The 17,626-nt window shown below is 35.1% G+C and overlaps 3 protein-coding genes across 6 annotated transcripts; 2 read left to right on the top strand and 1 right to left on the bottom strand.

The window, feature by feature from the left end:
- Positions 1 to 268: 268 nt before the first annotated feature.
- On the bottom strand, positions 269 to 3,060 carry LOC108456961 (calnexin homolog). The gene is made up of 6 exons (XM_017755733.2): positions 2,692 to 3,060; positions 2,525 to 2,594; positions 1,051 to 2,177; positions 887 to 958; positions 698 to 811; positions 269 to 602 (listed from the first exon to the last, which is right to left on the bottom strand). Exons 1-6 carry the CDS (start codon positions 2,776 to 2,778, stop codon positions 474 to 476), a joined length of 1,599 nt encoding a protein of 532 aa, XP_017611222.1. The 5' UTR covers positions 2,779 to 3,060; the 3' UTR covers positions 269 to 473.
- A 2,926-nt stretch (positions 3,061 to 5,986) lies between these two features.
- Positions 5,987 to 11,722, top strand: LOC108457255 (dual specificity protein phosphatase PHS1). 4 transcript variants are annotated; one of them, XR_008270716.1, is made up of 11 exons: positions 5,987 to 6,118; positions 6,266 to 6,364; positions 6,506 to 6,648; positions 7,004 to 7,208; positions 7,593 to 7,769; positions 7,937 to 8,097; positions 8,458 to 9,547; positions 9,975 to 10,121; positions 10,234 to 10,461; positions 10,877 to 10,955; positions 11,107 to 11,246. XR_008270716.1 is itself a non-coding variant. In XM_017756217.2 (11 exons), the coding sequence occupies exons 1-11, from the start codon at positions 6,059 to 6,061 to the stop codon at positions 11,465 to 11,467; spliced, it is 2,829 nt and encodes a 942-aa protein (XP_017611706.1). In that variant the 5' UTR covers positions 5,987 to 6,058; the 3' UTR covers positions 11,468 to 11,722. The 4 variants fall into 4 exon arrangements, 3 of the variants coding, with proteins under 3 accessions (XP_017611706.1, XP_017611707.1, XP_017611708.1); XM_017756217.2 differs by having other exon boundaries at positions 10,798 to 10,955; positions 11,107 to 11,722; XM_017756218.2 differs by having other exon boundaries at positions 5,989 to 6,118; positions 6,287 to 6,364; positions 10,798 to 10,955; positions 11,107 to 11,722.
- A 1,255-nt stretch (positions 11,723 to 12,977) lies between these two features.
- LOC108456790 (uncharacterized) lies at positions 12,978 to 17,122 on the top strand. Its single transcript, XM_017755459.2, has 5 exons — positions 12,978 to 13,067; positions 13,993 to 14,335; positions 15,689 to 15,805; positions 15,895 to 16,325; positions 16,625 to 17,122. The coding sequence occupies exons 2-5, from the start codon at positions 14,036 to 14,038 to the stop codon at positions 16,869 to 16,871; spliced, it is 1,095 nt and encodes a 364-aa protein (XP_017610948.1). The 5' UTR covers positions 12,978 to 13,067; positions 13,993 to 14,035; the 3' UTR covers positions 16,872 to 17,122.
- Positions 17,123 to 17,626: the final 504 nt, after the last annotated feature.

Raw genomic sequence — 17,626 nt, 5'->3', positions numbered from 1 at the left:
ATGGGAGCCAATACATCTCTAAATATGTATTTATATCTATTATATTTCCTCCAAAACTAAAATGATTAATTTTTTGTTTGCATGTATTTTTATATTAAAAATCTATAGAAAATAACTTAAATGAAAATAAGAAATTTTAAATTTACCCCTATAATTCTTGAAATTCATACATATTCATCATACCCCACTCATTTGCTCAATCATTGAGCTTTGAATTTTTAACACGAAAAAAAAAAAAACAATAGCAGAACATACAACAAGCTTCAAATTCCTTTCTACTTGGTTTTTGCTTTGATGCAGAAATTTGTCTCGTTTACATCATTCAAACCATACAATCTAATCATATTCAGAAGTAAATCTAAAATAATGCCAAAGGCAAATAATATCTCAGCTACGAAAACCACCTACAGTGCAAAAATTAGCCAAAACTCAAACTGTTAGTCGCCACCAGCCACCTTTGTTTTAAGATTTGCTCAATTGTCACGGCGCCTTCGGCGAGGAGCGGCAGCAGCTTCTTCCTTCTCCGCCTCTTCAGCCTTTTCTCCACTGCTTCCTTCACCATTTGATGTTTCAGCAACCTCTGGTTTCTTCTCTACTATTGGCTGCAAACAGACAGTTAACCAATGGAGTAAGACTACTATCAAAAAAACACAAACGCGTAGAATAGACCCGACAAGAAGGATTCAAGTAACCATACTTGTTTCTTCCCACCAAAAATGAGCTTGAAGAAAATCGTGAGAATAATCACCACAATAGAGACCAAGACACCAATGGTGAGGTTCGGCTGTGTCTCAGCATGCTCAATAAGATCCTAAAAGAGAAACTACAAATTTCAGATGAATTGGTAATTAGCATATGAAAGACCATATTAAGAGGGACAACTTACGAGAATTTGATGCTTGTATTTGCTTAAGAAAGGAATGTCAGCAACCTTGTATAAGACATCAAAAACCTTCCTCTGCAAGAGAGAAATTATCAACTTTAAGTTTTATGGTATAAGATTGAATAACATTATAACAATAATAAGAAGTCCGGTGGCCAGTGGATTACCTGAAAGTCTGCGAGCCTGGCAGAATCGGCAGCTTCATCCTCAGCCTTCTGTTTTTCCTTCTCAACCTCAAACTTTGGCTTCCACGTGGTCTCCCGATATGACTCAGCAACCTTGTCGTTTTTGGCTATCAAAATATTGTCAAATAATATACCATCTTGCATTGTCCAAATCTCAATACCAATGGCAGCAATAGGATCAAAGTCAGGCTTTTCAAGCTCAAAGTAGTTGGGGTTTGGAATCTCCTGAGGCTTCCAAATACCCTTGTAACTGGGATTGTCAATTAGTGGAGGAGACCATTTTCCTTTATAAGCTGGATTCCTCTTCATTGGCCTCTTCCATTCGCCACAACCAGGGGCTGTCTCACACTTTGGGTTCTCAATTTTGGGGGCTTCCCACTCACCATCTTCTTCATCATCCCAATCTTCAGGCTTGGTTGCCTCCGGATCATCAATCTCCTCGGGTTCTTCATCTAACCAACCTTCGGGTTTCACAGCCTCCTCATCTTCAATTTCCATGTGTGCATCCTCATCCCAATCCTCTGGCTTCACGGCACCTGGATCAGGAATCTTAGCTCTCTCATCCCAGTCCTCAGGCTTCTTATCATCAGGATCAGGAATTGTCTTGGAAGGGATAAGTGGAGGCTCAAAATCTTCTGCTGAAAGGAAGCTAGCCTTCTTCTTTTCCTCACCATCAACCAGAATGCTGACCTCATTGTCAGGCTTCAATATGGCAGTGAAGACATGAGTAAGCTTGTCAGATGGGACAGAAGGTGGGTATTTCAGATGGTGTTCAATGTATTCCCCACTTTTAGGATTCTTATGCCTCAGGATGAAGTGCACCTTGTTTGTGGCCCCACATTTGTCGGGTCCAAACATGATAGAGTAAGGGGATTCATTGTCAAACTCATTAGGCTTCCACCCAGCATCTTGAGGACGAAGATATTTCAAATATGCACCACCACATTCCAGTCCACTCTGTAGGCGAGTCTCAAACTGAAGCACAGTGGTACCTTCTTTGAGATTCACAGCCTCATCAAGCTCTTTCACTATTGCATACTTCTGTGCCATCTCACTCACGAGAAGACCATAGTCATCATGCCCCTCGCTCTTGGAATGCTTCCACACGCCTGCAATCCCAATCCCAAATCAATGTTATAACTTCAGCATCTTAAAATACAAGTTCAAAAGTTACTGAGAAGCCAAGTGCTCAATGAGATACATTAGGTGGATAAATAACACAATGAAATATAAATAACACAATGAAATTCCAAGGCAGATAATTTGATATCAGAAATGGATTTAAAATAAATAAATAAATAAACAAATTCCTTAAAAAATGCATCAAAAGATTGATTGACAATGATAGAGAAAACATCAGATCATCAATTTTCTAATGCAAACCAATTAGCTAGTAAACAGAACAAAAACCAGCATAGATGATCTTATTAGCCCGGAATCCAAAAAAAAATCCTACCTTTATAATCATCTTTATCAGAAACGATCCATCGTCCATCAAATGACTCTTCAAATGAATCATAGAACACCTGTAAACAGACCCCAAAAATGGAAAAAGAATCTCATTTTCAATTTCACAGATTCAAATATTCATAATAGTGCAAGGTTAAAAAAAGTTGAAATTACCACGTCAACATCAGCGGCGAAGCAGAGGAGTTGCAGCGAAGCGAAAGCTAATAGGAGAAGAAGAGCGTAACGCCTCATTATCATCATCAGTCTAAGATCAATAGATCTGATGATGATTGTAAATTTTTCTTTTTGGATCTAAATCTAAATAAAAGATTGAAATGTGTCGATGAGTTTAATAGATGCTGTCGACGCCGACGTCGACTTGTTTCACCCAATGATATTACGCGCCACGTGAGATCAACCAATCGATGCTACCCACGTAAGCAAATCCAGCAACTTCGTCTAGAATATGATTTTTTTTAATGATATATAATACACCTTTTTCCCATTATTCTTTGCTTCATTGCTTTGCCGTATTGCCTGTCTCTAACGTAGTTACGTAGGAAATGGGTTCGGGTCATACTTTCCACCCATTTGCTGAATAGCCATTGAACCCTAAAAGGGCCCATTATCATATGTTGATTAAGAGAAACCATTGCATAATAGTCGCTGAAGAGAAGAGTTTTCTTTTTTTCACAGTAGAAATTAAATTGGGAAACAATTGCATTTGATTTAGTAAACAATTGCTGAATACACTTTGTTTTATTAAGTAATATTTAATATATTTAAATAATATTTAAATTAGTTAATATTATGATATCTTAATAAGAATATAAAAATAATTTATTATAATTTTATTGTTAATATTTTAATATATAAATATTTTTAAGCAATTAATATTAATTATTTATAAAATTTAATTGAATATATAAACTATATTTTAAATTATAAAATATGACCAATAAAAATTTAAATATATAATATTATATATTTAAAATAAGTTTTAATAAGAAAATAATTACATACACCATATAAATATTATATAAAAACATTATCAAGGTTAAAACTGTTATTTATTCCTAAAAGCTATTTTATGGCCTGTTCTGCAGTGCTTAAAAAAAGATAATTCTGGCTCCAAAGGCATTTCTGGAAGAAAAGTTGTGCTAAACAAGCTACTTTGACTGAATTTTTTAATTTTTCAGAAGTACTTTTCAAAAATATTTTTGAAAAAGATAAGCTAAAATTTTAATTTTTCCTCTCCCAAAAGGAATTTTAGTACTTAATTACTTTTTCATCCCTCCAATAACATAGTACTTTTCTTTTTTTTCCTTAGTGCTTAGTTACAAATGTAATAATATTAACTAATTTAAATATTAACAACAAGTTATAATAATTTTTTTATATATTTACTAAAATATAATAATATTAACTAATTTAAATATTATTTAAATGCATATTTATTACTTGATAATAACATGTCTAAAATGAACATTTTATTTCTCAAAAGTATTTTTTGACAGCAATGCTAAACACTCACATTTTAAACTAAAATTTTAAAAAACACTTCTGAAAAGTACTTTTCCACAGTATTTTTCAAAAGTACTTTTCAAAAGCATTGTTAAACTAGATATTACTTTTAGGTTGAAAAGCAATTTTCAAAAGCACTTCTAGACTATGAAATTATTTTTTTTCTAAAAAAAAAAGAGTTAATATAACTTTTAGTCACTGAATCTGATAATGAATTCCATTTAGAATGAATCTGGACGAATGGTTGTCCCGATCAAATGAACCAGGATAATCTAATGACTAAATTTTTTAAATTATTTTTAAAAATTTTTAAATGAATTTTTTCTGACATGGCATGCCACATGTCATCTCCTAATAATTATTGTCAGTCACATCAGCGCTTTTAACAATTAAACAATTAATTAATAGAATAACTTAATTAAAATTTTTATTATTATCATTAATGACTCAATAAGGTGTATTTTTTAAAGACTCAATTAATTTTTTCATTTTTGGCAAGGACTTTTTTACCTTTAAGCTTACAATAAATTATTATATACATTTTATTGTATCATAGTAGCATCCTAACTGTCAACCATTATCATCTCAATTTAATATAATCTGAAACTATTGATTAAAATACGGGAATCAAGTACATACTTTCTTCTACCACCAAAAAGACATGGAATTATTGATTGAATTAGACATGATACTAAGGGAAAAAAAAAAGAGTGAATAAACTGAAGAATGAAACAAAATGGCTACAAAATTAGAGATGCAATAAATGGTAAATCTCACGACAACATATTCATATGGTGAATAATGTCACAATTGATAGTTCGTAAAATCAAGCAGATTAAATATGATTTTGCTTTCTGCAAATAATGATCTTAAATGTTGTATTTGGATGGAGGGCTCATCACTATTGAAATAGAAACTTGCTTGAACAACAAGAGTGTGTAAGTTGAGCATTGGGTCCAACCAAAATGTAGAAAAGCCCCATCACTCCTATATGCTACTGTAATTAGGAAGACATTTAAAATACCTCTCTCAGTATAGAGCAGAAACAGATCCCCCTGGCATGTACAGTCGGTGTCCAACACCAAATGGCATGACAACAACGCCCGTCATCAGCCAATCCAGTAGATGCACCTGGCATCAACAACGGGTCAAATTAGAGATGACTTAACAGATATCACGCCGTTGCTGGGGTACTTAAACAAAATTTAACGGAATGAGTCATTTTCTTGTAATGTACTTGATTGACTAACGTAAAAAAACGTAGTAATAATATAATAAGAAAGTTGCCAGGATACTTTAACGTCTCTATCTATGAAACCAACATTTTTAAGGCTCGAAAAGATAAGATATAAATTGGCACTAAACTATTTATATGAAAATATATAATAAATTAGTTGCCAAAAACAAATTAACTGGACTACTTTTTTAGCTTCTTGGATCATGCACACAACGTTCAATAGAAAAAAAAAAGTGCTTACAAGTTATCTAGTACATGTTAAAGCAGCTTCATCACATGGGATGGATGGGATACCATTATAATATTACCACCAATTTAGCTGCCCCCACCGAAGCCCAAAGGCTCCTGCTGAAGGTGACCTGGGAACTAACTATTACACCGTCACTGCCATCCATCATCATCATCCTTGCTGAAAATAAAGCAATAATCTGATGATGAAACTAATACAAAAGCTCCCACAGTCCCACCCACTCGAATCATACTCCACTTTTTTCTACCTCTATTGCTTGTTAACTACTAAAGGCGCCTGCTTTGCTGTAGCCTATAGGCTATAGGTGAAGAACCCCAATAATAGATCCCCAAAACACAGAAAATAAAAGATACAGTTTTCCACTGCCAAATTCTAATTGAAACTTAAAAAAGAAAATAAAACTACCTATAACACCCTTTTCCCCATCTTTCTCTAATTTGACCACTCAGCTGTTTCTTTGGGCCTCGGTGGCCTCCAATTTTTTTTCTTTTTTTTCTTTTTATTTTTCAAAACTAACCCCCCCAAAAAGAATGGCACAACACCAAAAAGAAAGCCCTGCTCCTGCAATCATCAACCCTCTACGTCTCCAGGTAAAAAAACAAAAGAAAAAAAAGAACTTTTTTTTCGTTATCTCAATCAGTATCATTGTTTTTCTAAATAAACCCAATGATGTAAGAAATTTTAAAAAATTTTCTTGTCTAAGATTTCACTCAATCTTTTTTTTTTTTTTTGATAAGTTATATATGCAAGAATTACAGGAAAAAGAGGAAGACAAAGAAGTGGACCTCAGATCTTACGAACCTGACACCCCATTGCCCTTAACTGTCACTTCCAGGGTAAAAACATGACAAGTCTTTGTTTTTTTTTTTTTTTGGTTGTTAGAAAACCTAAATATTTCTTCTTTTTTTGAGCAATGTGAAACTGGGGTGTCAAAAAAAAAAAAAAAACATGATAATAATAATAATAATGAAATGCAGGTATTGTATATGTTGGGAGATATAACAGCAGGTCCGGCGTATCGTTTCAGCCAATGGTTGGAACTGGTTCGTAAACGGAGCGGGAAAAACCGATCCTCTGGCTTCCCTAACCGTCCCAACAGGCTCGTCAACATGCCTTCTTGGTACGTCATTTCATAGTTCAATTGGTTTTCACTAGAAATAATTTGGTACTAATTTATGAATTTATGAACTTTGTTTTGTTTAGCATTAGCATTTCCCTCGTAATCATGGAGTAATAATGGAATATCACTTTTCTGTATCTTTAAATTTTATTTCTGTTACATTACCATGTTTTGGCATATATTTTATCCTCCACAGGTAATCAGAAGCCATTGGAGGACTATTTCATAGGTTATGACCAATGATTAACCATCCTACAATTGAATATCATTAGTTTGTATAATAAGGAAATTGATGTGTCAAATTATCATGGATGAGATTTTTTCCTTGTTACTTCTCACTGTTATTATTGTTCAGTGCAGAAGAATCATCCACTGATTCACAGTCCCTTCCCTCCGCTGAGCAACCTTCCGAAATAAGTTTGTGGGATAGACTAGGTAAAGCAGCCATTTTGGACATCGAGTCAATCTCTTTTTCCTGGGACATGCTATCTTCACTTCACCATACTGAGCATAGCAGTAGCGCTGAACAATCTGAGGATGAACAGAATAAAGCCCTTGAGGTGTGTGATACATCATAGCCATTATAGCTGGAATGACAACTTTCTTCAACTTTGTATTAGCATTTGAAAATTTGGTGTCCTATTCTTTATTTCCTTATCAGGTCTCTTTATACATGGGATTTGAATGCATCTCACTTTAAATGGATTAGTTTATTCATTACCATAGATAGTTTTCAGATGCCGAAAAGGGTAAATATACATAAATACTGAAGGTTTTGAACTGCTAGAGTTTGTGTTATAATTTCCATATAAATTTTATGTGCTTAAAACTCTGGAGTTCACATACCAAGGATGAAGACTTTGCTTGACTTATAGATAAATCACTTCCTAATTAGTTATATTCTCATCTTCCACTTCATTTTATCTTTGGTCGTCTGCTTTTAGGTTACTGTAAATTCTGGAGGAGTTGTTTTCTTTGCATTATTCAACCAGCCTATATTTGATGATAATTCTCTGAAGGAAGCAGCAGCTGTTATAAAGTTTTCATCTTCAAGGATGGCCACACAATCAGAACGCCTAGGTTATGAGTTTGCAAAGTGGCTAGGGATTCGTACTCCTCAGGTTGTACCTTTGTACTCAGGTGTTCTGCGGTTCTACCATTTTGGCTAAGATTCCAACCTTCACAGACTGTCGGCATTGTGTTTTATGCCCCCCCCCCCTCTTTTTCTTTCTTTCTTTCTTTAACTCTTCTGTTGATGTCCTGATGAATAATTGTTCTTTTGGTACAGGCTCGAGTAGTTCATAATTGTAGCCCAGAGTGGCTCCAGATTAAGGAAGCCGCACAAAAAGCAAGAGTTACAGCAACCCAAGAAGGAGATGAAGTAGGTGAAGTCACATGTTCAGAGCTTCTGGAGGCACTAGAACTTAGCCGATGCCTTTTGCTGATGAGGTGAGAACAAAACTTAGTTTTATTAGACTTCAATGGTCATCAAATTAGCTGATTGTGGTTATGGCCATATGGTTCCATTGATTGATGCAAAACCCAGAGCCTTGGAATTCTGAAGTTTGGGCTCTGAAAATCCTTATATCAAGCAGTAGATTGTAGGTTGTCTCCGTGAACGTAGCAATTTATTCTTGATTGCTGCAAAGGTATGATGTTACTATTGCACAAAGTAGTAATATAATTCTTTATGCACAAAGTAATTTAGATGAAGTTTGAGAGCAATTAGGGAAGAAAGCTAGGCATCCAAGGAAAATAGTTGCATTATTTTTGCATCATTTTGAACATAAAGAACCATGTCTTTTGCAGTTATGTTCATGGATTGCCTTTGTTGGAAGGCTCAAGTGCATTTGATTCAAAGGAGGCTGCAGAAAGAACTGCTGCAGCTTTGGGTAGGGTCTTGATGTTGGACCTTGTCATTAGAAATGAAGATAGACTTCCCTGCCGTCAACTAAGATGGCGTGGTAATCCTGCAAATTTGTTGTTAACAGACAAAACAAGCTCTGCAAATATTGGCTCCTTTGATGAAGCCTTTGACACTGCAATCAAACGATTCCGTCCAAGGGTGATTAGAGCTATTCAAAAGGAACGAAGGGCATCTTCAGTTGACTGCAGATTAAGCACTCATAGTCCAGGATTGACATCACAGAGCTCTGATCTTTCTGATATTATAGAATCACCAAGATCTAGTGACATGAGCCTAGTCGGTTCTTCATTCAGTGAGTCATTCCATTCTGATTCCTATATTGTGGCTATAGACTCTGGTGTACCGCGTCGACCACCTATAGGAAAACGTTCAAATGATCAAGTAATGTATCCTAAATTGGTTGAGTTACTTCTCAACAGTTCTAGTTACTCCTCCAACTTGTTACATGATATTACATGTGGGAAATTAGGATCTGCCCCGCCAGAAGATACTGAAACAACTGATGTACAAGGGATGGAAGCGACCTCAGTTATTCAGGAATTTCGTAGTGGATTCCGTGCAGCTTTAAGGGATCTGCAGGGATTCCATATATTCCTGCTGACACTTCATCAAAAACTAGATAGCTTGTTACGCCAATTTTTGAGTATTATAAATAAGACAACATCAGGGGACTTTGACAAGGAGGATTATACAGTTCCTGAATCACCATATACTCCTTGCCTTGGAGGAGCTTCGTTCCCATTTACTCCAACTAAGGAGCGAATGCTTAGTGATAACCAAGCAGACTGTAGTGATTCAGAGTCACAGAGATCAGCTCCCAAAACATCATCTTCAGGGCACAGAGAAAGCCTGGACTCTAGTTCTCCTGTGTCACGAGATGGCTGGCATGGAAAGTTCTACAAAGGTAATGGAGAGCCACATAGGAGCTTACGTTTGACGGCCAAGCTTCGAGACTTCAATAAGTTTGCCAAGGTTAGTAATACATGTAAAGTCATTTTAAAATGTAAAGTCATTTTAAAAGGAAAATTAGATATGTTAAGGACTTATAAAGATTATTGAGAGGTGTACCTTTTTAGCTTTAAAGTCTCTCCTTGACAAGAGTAAATTATGCATAGGTTGAGTCTTAAATACCAACTAGTCTTGTAGAAAATTCTGTAATGGATAGAACAATATCTTGGTTTCCTGTCACTAAACACTGCTTGGACTGGCTTAATGCTGATTATCTGTGCTTACGCATTTAACGTTGACACCGTGCATGTAGGAAGTAAATTCTTTTATAGGAGTGTTTGCAAGTTGCCACTCTGGGACAGTGCCATGTTAAATGTATTAATAGTAACCTTTGTCCTAGGTCAAACTTTTCTCTGTAATGCTCCATTATGAAATACTATTTTGCATTTAGGTTGATGCGGAATCAAGCAAAGAGTTGGAGCAATGGAATGAAATGCTTAAAAATGATGCTGTTAAACTCTGCCAGGATAACAATTTCAATACAGGATTTTTCGAGGGTAGTGATAATAACAGTGTCGTAGATGCTTATGAATTGAAGGTAATACCTTTATTCAGCTTCTTGGCTTTCTTGCTATGCATCTATTACTTCATTTTTTGAGTTAGCATTCTGCAGATGCTAATTGTCTCCTTTTGGCTATTACAACATACAGGTTAGGCTTGAGCATATTCTTGACAGGATAGCATTGATATCTGAGGCCGCTAACACAGAGAAGCCATCTTTAATTACGAGTTGCTTGTTCATTGGTGGAGCACTTGCTGCGAGATCTGCTTACACACTGCAGCATTTTGGAATTACTCATATATTGTGTTTGTGCTCCAATGAAATTGGACAGGCAGATTCTCAATACCATGACCTATTCGAGTACAAAAACTTTTCCGTAAGTACCTTTTATTCCCTTCTCATTTTGTCAGTTCCTTTCTAGTGAAGAAAGTTTTCTTGTTTGAAGTTTTTGCTTATTTTCTCTGCTATGGACATCAAAAACTGAACTAACCAGGCTCAACTTCAAGTAGAACTGAACCACGATAATATTTGTGGTCGATATAACCACAGTGGAAATGGAAAGTGGTAACAGCCATTTTGTTATTATACACAAATCTTAGACTCGGCACTACGGAAGTGTTGAATGCAGAACTCTCTGATTCTGTGTCTCGGTTTTCTGCTACCTGCATGGAAATTTCTTCTATAACATATGCGATGTGCCATATTGAAACAGATATATGACAATGAAGATTCAAACATCAGCAGTATCTTTGAAGAAGTTTGTGATTTTATTGATCACGTTGAACAAACAGGTGGAAGAGTCTTAGTTCATTGCTTTGAAGGGAAAAGTCGGAGTGCCACAGTAGTGATCGCATACCTGATGCTACGGAAGTAAGTAGTATTTCATGCTATGTACTTTTCACAGAACTTATACATAGAAGGCTACATTGCTGCTAAAGTACCTCAAGTATCAGTAAACCTTAGGTTTCACTGGAATCTTTTTTTTTCCAATCGAATCAAATATTATTGCTATTATGGGCAGGAACTTAACTTTATTAGAAGCATGGAACTCCCTCAAGCGAGCTCATCGTCGGGCCCAACCAAATGATGGGTTTGCAAGGATACTATTGGATCTTGATCGGAAACTGCATGGAAAGGTTTCAATGGAATGGCATCAGCGAAAACCAATGATGAAAGTATGTCCAATTTGCGGGAAGAATGCTGGTTTGAGCAGCAGCTCACTCAAGCTTCATTTGCAGAAAGCACACAAGAAGCTATCTTCAGGGAGTGTGGACAGTGCAATGACAATGGAGATACAAAAAGCTTTGGATGCACTCAAAATAAACCGTGGTGGGAGTGTAAGCCCCACACAGAGACAATCTCACTCGGTTATGGACCAGTAACAGTCTGTCTATATTTGGTTATTTTACTTGGAACCAAATCTCTGCAGTTATTAGTAGTAGTAATCTTGTTTTGTGAGATCACCATCTCAAATGGCGAAAGGGAGACAAGTTGGTTTTTTACAGAGTTATTTGCCTTGTTACTGCAGAGCAGATCAAGACTGGGTTTTAAGTTAAATGTTTTTAGAGTGCATTTCTGTCATTGGCCATTGTCTTCTTTCAGCAAAAATAAATGAAAAGCCATTTCCTTTTTGGCAACTAAGCTATAAACGGATGGATCATTAAAGAACAACCTCACAGTTTGGAGAATAAGATATTAGAAAAAAGACCCTAATCATGCTTTGAATGCATTTCAAACAAAAATTTCCATACATTTAATGATCAGGTGACTGCCAACCTAACAATTACCAGCGTCGGCTGTGTCTTTATTGAGAAATGCATCAATACCTACTCTTCTGCTTTCTATTCTGCCTTTTGAATTGTAATGCAAGTAATAAACACGGCTGTCTTTTTAGTTCTAGATATTTCACCTTATTGCTTTCCACATGCCATGGAAAGAACACAAAAAGATTCAAATCTCTACTTTTCGATTCAGATGCCTTCCACAACCATATGATAAATTTTGGTTTGAAATTTTCTCATCAAATCTTTACGTGTTTCGATCTTTAGTATTTAAAACATTTTTCATTTCGTATTGGTACTTAAACTATCTTCTGTTATTTGGTTCATTCCATTCATTAAAAAAAATACCTGACTGACATGAAACACTAATTAGAATATGTCATGTAATACATTTAGCCATTCAAAATGTGCCATGTGGCATTATTTTTATTAAAATTAAAAATTATTCAAAGAATAGAAAAAGTATTTAAAGATTAAATACTTTTAGAAACACTTTGACTTTGACCAATAGTTTTACTAGTGTTGACTGTGTTTTTCTATCTTTTAAATATTTTCAAACTTTCATAAAATTTTAAAATATTTACATTTTTGCAATATTTTAAAAATATTAAAAAATTCTAAAATTTATATATTTTGATTTTTTAATTTTAAATTTTAAGTTAAAATTTTCAAAATTTCAATTTTATATATTAAGTTTTTTTTCAAGTTAAACTTTTTATATTTTTTGAATTTTTATTCATTATTTTTAATTTTTAGAATTTAGAATTTTAAAAAATTAAAATTTATTACGACTTTTCTACAATATATATTTTTGAAAATTTTAAATTTGTTTTTCAATTTCTAAAATTTAAATACTTTTTTCATTTTTATAAAAATTTCAATTTTATATACTATTATGAGCTTTTAAATTTTAAATTTATATATTTTCTAAATTTATAAAAATATTTAAAAACAAAATTTTGATTTTTTATATATTATATGATTTTTTTAATCAATATAATATAGCCTATATTTTTATGAAGCCCAACACTGCAACACCATGCGCCTCAAGCTACAGTGTCTGGGTTCCATGGGCCTACTTTTTCACTACTCTTGTTTTCCCCCCTTATTTGATCCGCGCTTTTCATAGTTCACAGTTCACGGTTCATACACCAAACAGAACACTGAAAGGGAACTTCAAATGTTATTCAGAAAACAACAGGTCTTTAATTTTTTTTTAGAAAATTCATTTTTCCTTTGTTTCTTTTCTTGTTTGGTTTTCCAGAATGCCATTTTCCCTTTTCCTCTTGATATCGGCTGGTCATGGTGTTCTTTTTTTTTTTTTAAATTGTTATTCTTGTTTTGAATTCTAGGATTATTGATTCTCAATCGTTATAATCTTATCTTTTGGTTTTACATGAGGTGTAAGTCAACAAAAATAACTGATAGCAATCTTGTAAGTCAACAAAAATAACTGATAGCAATCTTTTTTAGCCTGAACAGATTGCATGTTTTGAATGTAAATTCTTTTAGAAGAAAGAAATTTCTTTTATCTTACGTAGGTAAATTAAGAATATATATATTTGATTTTTTAATCTGAAATCAGTAACCGCGTTACCTAACTAAGAAGCTGTAGATTGTAATTTTATGAATTTGGAAAAGATTATTTTTTCTCAGGTGATATTGAGTGGAGTATAGATTCCACAAAAAGATGTGGGTATAAATAGAGCACTCCTTAGTTATGTTACCTGAACTTGGGTGAGTTTGGATATGAGTACACACACACACACACATATATACATTTGGAGGATCTTACCAGTAGTGATGTCTGAATATGTGCCCGTCTTGAGTACTTACTGGAAACGAAGAGTCCGTGTAAAGAAGCTTCTTGGGAAAGTTTTGTGAAACATAGATTGGTTGCAAGGATGTGGTGATTAATCTGAATGGATTGTGAATTATGGTTGCTGCTGTGAATGAGATCATATATATTGCTTATTGTAATCCCTTTGGTGTTCTAGGTTCATAGTTTTCTCCGTCTTCCTTAAGTTATCATTTTTGCCTTGCCCCCCTTCAATGCTCTTGTCTACTGAGTGTTGTTCTAATTATTGAGATCAACTAAATAGAATCGATTTATTCAATCTTGACAGCCCTGTCCGTGAATAGAGAAGAGGCGAAGAAGTTTGTGAATAAATGTCTACCGCATATTACAATGATATTGCCATGCAGGCAAAACAAAATGATGAGCGTGACCAAGAGCAGCTTTCGGGTTTTATATTTATGTGCAATGGAAGAACAAAAACACAGTGCTACATGTACCGTGTTTTTGGTCTTCCTGCTGGAAAATTGGATGTTGTAGAGAAAATCAAGCCAGGCATGAAGCTGTTTCTGTTTGATTTCGAAATGAAGCTTCTTTATGGTATATATGAGGCAACCTCTGTTGGAACATTGCACCTGGAACAATCTGCTTTCAATGGGAGGTTTCCTGCCCAGGCAAGTAACATTATGCACTTAACTTAAAGATTTAGACATTTAAGATTTAAGCCTAAGATACATAACTGTAGATCATCTTCATAGTTGGTATTTGAAAGGTTTCTGGTAGAATTATGCAGTCCTCCTCTGGCTTCTTTCTATCTCATAACTTGGCTTGTTTTTCCGTAGATGAAGGGATGCTATATCTGTTGCTTGTGTAAGTCTCCATAATGTTTGGACCGACATGGCATGGAATCTCTGTTCTAACTTTCTTGCTAGTTTCTTCTTTCTATTTGACATGTAGAGACATCTAGGAGAACAAGGCTATTTCATGCTTATATTGCCTTTTGGCCGCATTCTTTTTCGGTAGAACCTTGTTCCAGATTCTTGATGTGCAATACCCTTGAGAAATAAAGAAAAAACAAATTTATTTTTTGGCTGCATGGACATTAGTACTCTGGATGGTTAGCACAGTGTTTAATGCACTCAACAAACTTTAGAATCAAGCCGGTATGGCATTACACCCGTTACTCATTGGAAATAAGCTTGTAGATTTAGTTCAATAACTCGTAGGAATATATTTTGGTGATGAGGCATTGATAGGTATTAGCATTGACCTTGCACAATATGGCATAACACCCATGGCTTATGGGAAACAGGCTCATAGGACTTACGTACAATAACTATGGGAATGTATTCTGGCAATGAGCCATTGATAGCTGTTAGCATTGACCTTGAACGGTATGGCATAACACCCATGACTCATTGGGAATGGGCTTATAGGACTTAGTTCAATGAGTTAGGGAATAAATGTTGGCAACGAACATTAATGGGCATTAGTATTGACCTCACACTATATGGCTTAGCACCCATGGCTCATGGGAAATAGTCTTGTAGGACTTGGTTCAATGACTTACAAGAATGACATTTGGTGATGAGCCATTGTTAGGTATTAGCATCAACATTGCAAAATATGGCATAAAACCCATGACTCATGGGAAATAGGCTTGTAGGACCTAGTTCAATGACTTAAAGGAATATAATTTGGCGATCAACCATTGTTAGGTATTAGCATCGATATAGCAAAATGCAGCATAACACCCACGACTCATCAAGTGTTGGATTTAGTTCATTGACTTATAAGAATAAAATTTGGCAACAAACTATTGGTAGGTAATAGCATTAACCTTGTTCATATAAGCTTTTTAAGGTTTTGCTATTTCTATCTAGGAGACCATATACACAAATGAATTCCATTGTAATGATGCTGGCATTTTTTTCTAATTGACTTGAAGCATAAGGCCCTACTTTGTTCTAGTTAGAGGATTTTCCCGTTCTTTATTCCGTTTTTCATGCACATTCTGCAATTTTCAGGTGAGGTTCAAGATCTATAGTGCTTGTTTACCTTTGCATGAGTGTTCCTTTAGATGTGCCATTGAAAATAACTACCAGAAGGGTTTCAAGTTCAAGCAAGAACTCAACAAGCAGCAGGTGAGACGGATTCATGCGACATTTTCTTTTGCCTCTAATAATTTTCTTCATTCTCCAGTTTGACTGAATATTGTTATACTATGGTGCAGGTGGGCAGTCTATTGTCAATGTTTCGGCCTTTGCCAGCACCAGCGCCTGGTTCTATGCAGCCTATGCTACTTCAACCTGTGGAAAATCAATTGAGGCTAACTTTTTCGAAGGATTCATTTCCACAAATCTTAGAGTCTCAAAAGTTTCAGCAGACCAGGCTTCAGCAAGGCTTATGCCATCCAATGGATCCAAATGTAACTGGGTTGCAACTCAGTTATGTCCAACCAGTTTCAGAACCTTCTGATATTCAACATCATGTTCCTTTTCCAGAGCATCATTATTTTGGATCCACTGAGAACATGGGCCATTCTCATCCAACTGTGGTAAAACAAGTTTATTTGACACAAAATCATCAATATTATAAGGCAGATGTTAAGCAGCCATATGCAGTTGGAAACCCTACCCAAACTATGCCAGACCAGTATAACAGGTGCCTTCCTTTTTTCATGGATGAGTTAGGATTTAGTAGTTGAATCTTCAGAATTGGAGACATTTATTTCTGGTTGGTTACTGTTAATGCAAAACCGTTTTGGCTACTTAAAAACAAGTCTGTGGCTTCTGAATCCACTCCCCTCGTATTTTCACCTGAAATTCATGGCTTTGATAAGCAATTTTCTCTACTCTGGAAGATTTTTGTTTTCTAAAAAAAAAGCTTTATACCTAATGTTTCTTCCAAGCGTATTGAACTTCCTCTTTAATCTAATGCTTCTTATTTCACTGCAAATATAGCTATGGCACAATGGGAATTAATCAACAGCTCAGCACGGGGAATATTTATCAGTCTGCATTACAGCGAGAGGGGGAAACTGTTCAGCAGCAGGACAGTGCTATCCAGTACTATAATCCCAACACGTCACATGTAGTCACTCATGCAACTCCGTCAGTGATGTCATATATGCCAACAATGGGAGTACCCAAAGTGGCAAACCGGACTCTTCCCCTTGGTTACTTACATCCCTTTCCAACTCATCATTGACTTTGAAAGTGAGGTGATATTGCCTCGAATCTGCAGAATGTAAGCATATGAAAATATTAGTGATTGTGCCAGGTATATCTTTGTTTGGCATGGCTTTAATTGTTCTACAATGTCTGAATTAGCATTAGGAATGTTGATAGTCTGTTGGTTTATCATGTTATGTAGTAAATACCAATGATGTCTAACATTCGTGTTCCATACATATTGTAGACATGGATAAGAGAATATGGCTCTCCAAAGGCCTTCAAAAATTCTTGGAAAGGACTTACAAAAAATTGAACATATCATTGTAGTTGAATGTAGGACCACCTAGTGCAGGTTGATGTGACTAAACCCACCATTTTGATATAGGATTTCCTTGACAGAAGTATGAAATCTTTTCCCTCACTCTCTTTACTGTTCTAGTTTTGATTGCCATGCCGTGAAAGTCATTTATGATGATGAATTGGAATCAGAACATGAAGTTAACTGTATTTGATTGTTTTTTTAGCAAATTAGGTGTTTTAGCTGAAGGATAGAAAGCAGATAATAGGCCTTGTGTTTAGACACCATATGCATATCTCAAAATCTTTTTAATGCAACAAAATACATAAATGATCTATTTGCATGTCTGCATCTACATCCACTCTCCCCTACCCCACCTTCCACCATCTCTACTTCTAGTGGTTGACATCTAGACCTTATTGCTTTGTTGACTTAATGAAATTTATTGTTTATAGAAAATCAAACATGAGATATAATCTGTTTGGAAATGG

This window comes from Gossypium arboreum, chromosome 9, assembly GCF_025698485.1.
Source record: "Gossypium arboreum isolate Shixiya-1 chromosome 9, ASM2569848v2, whole genome shotgun sequence".
Lineage (NCBI taxonomy): Eukaryota > Viridiplantae > Streptophyta > Magnoliopsida > Malvales > Malvaceae > Gossypium > Gossypium arboreum.
This window is presented reverse-complemented; position numbering and strand designations above follow the sequence as displayed.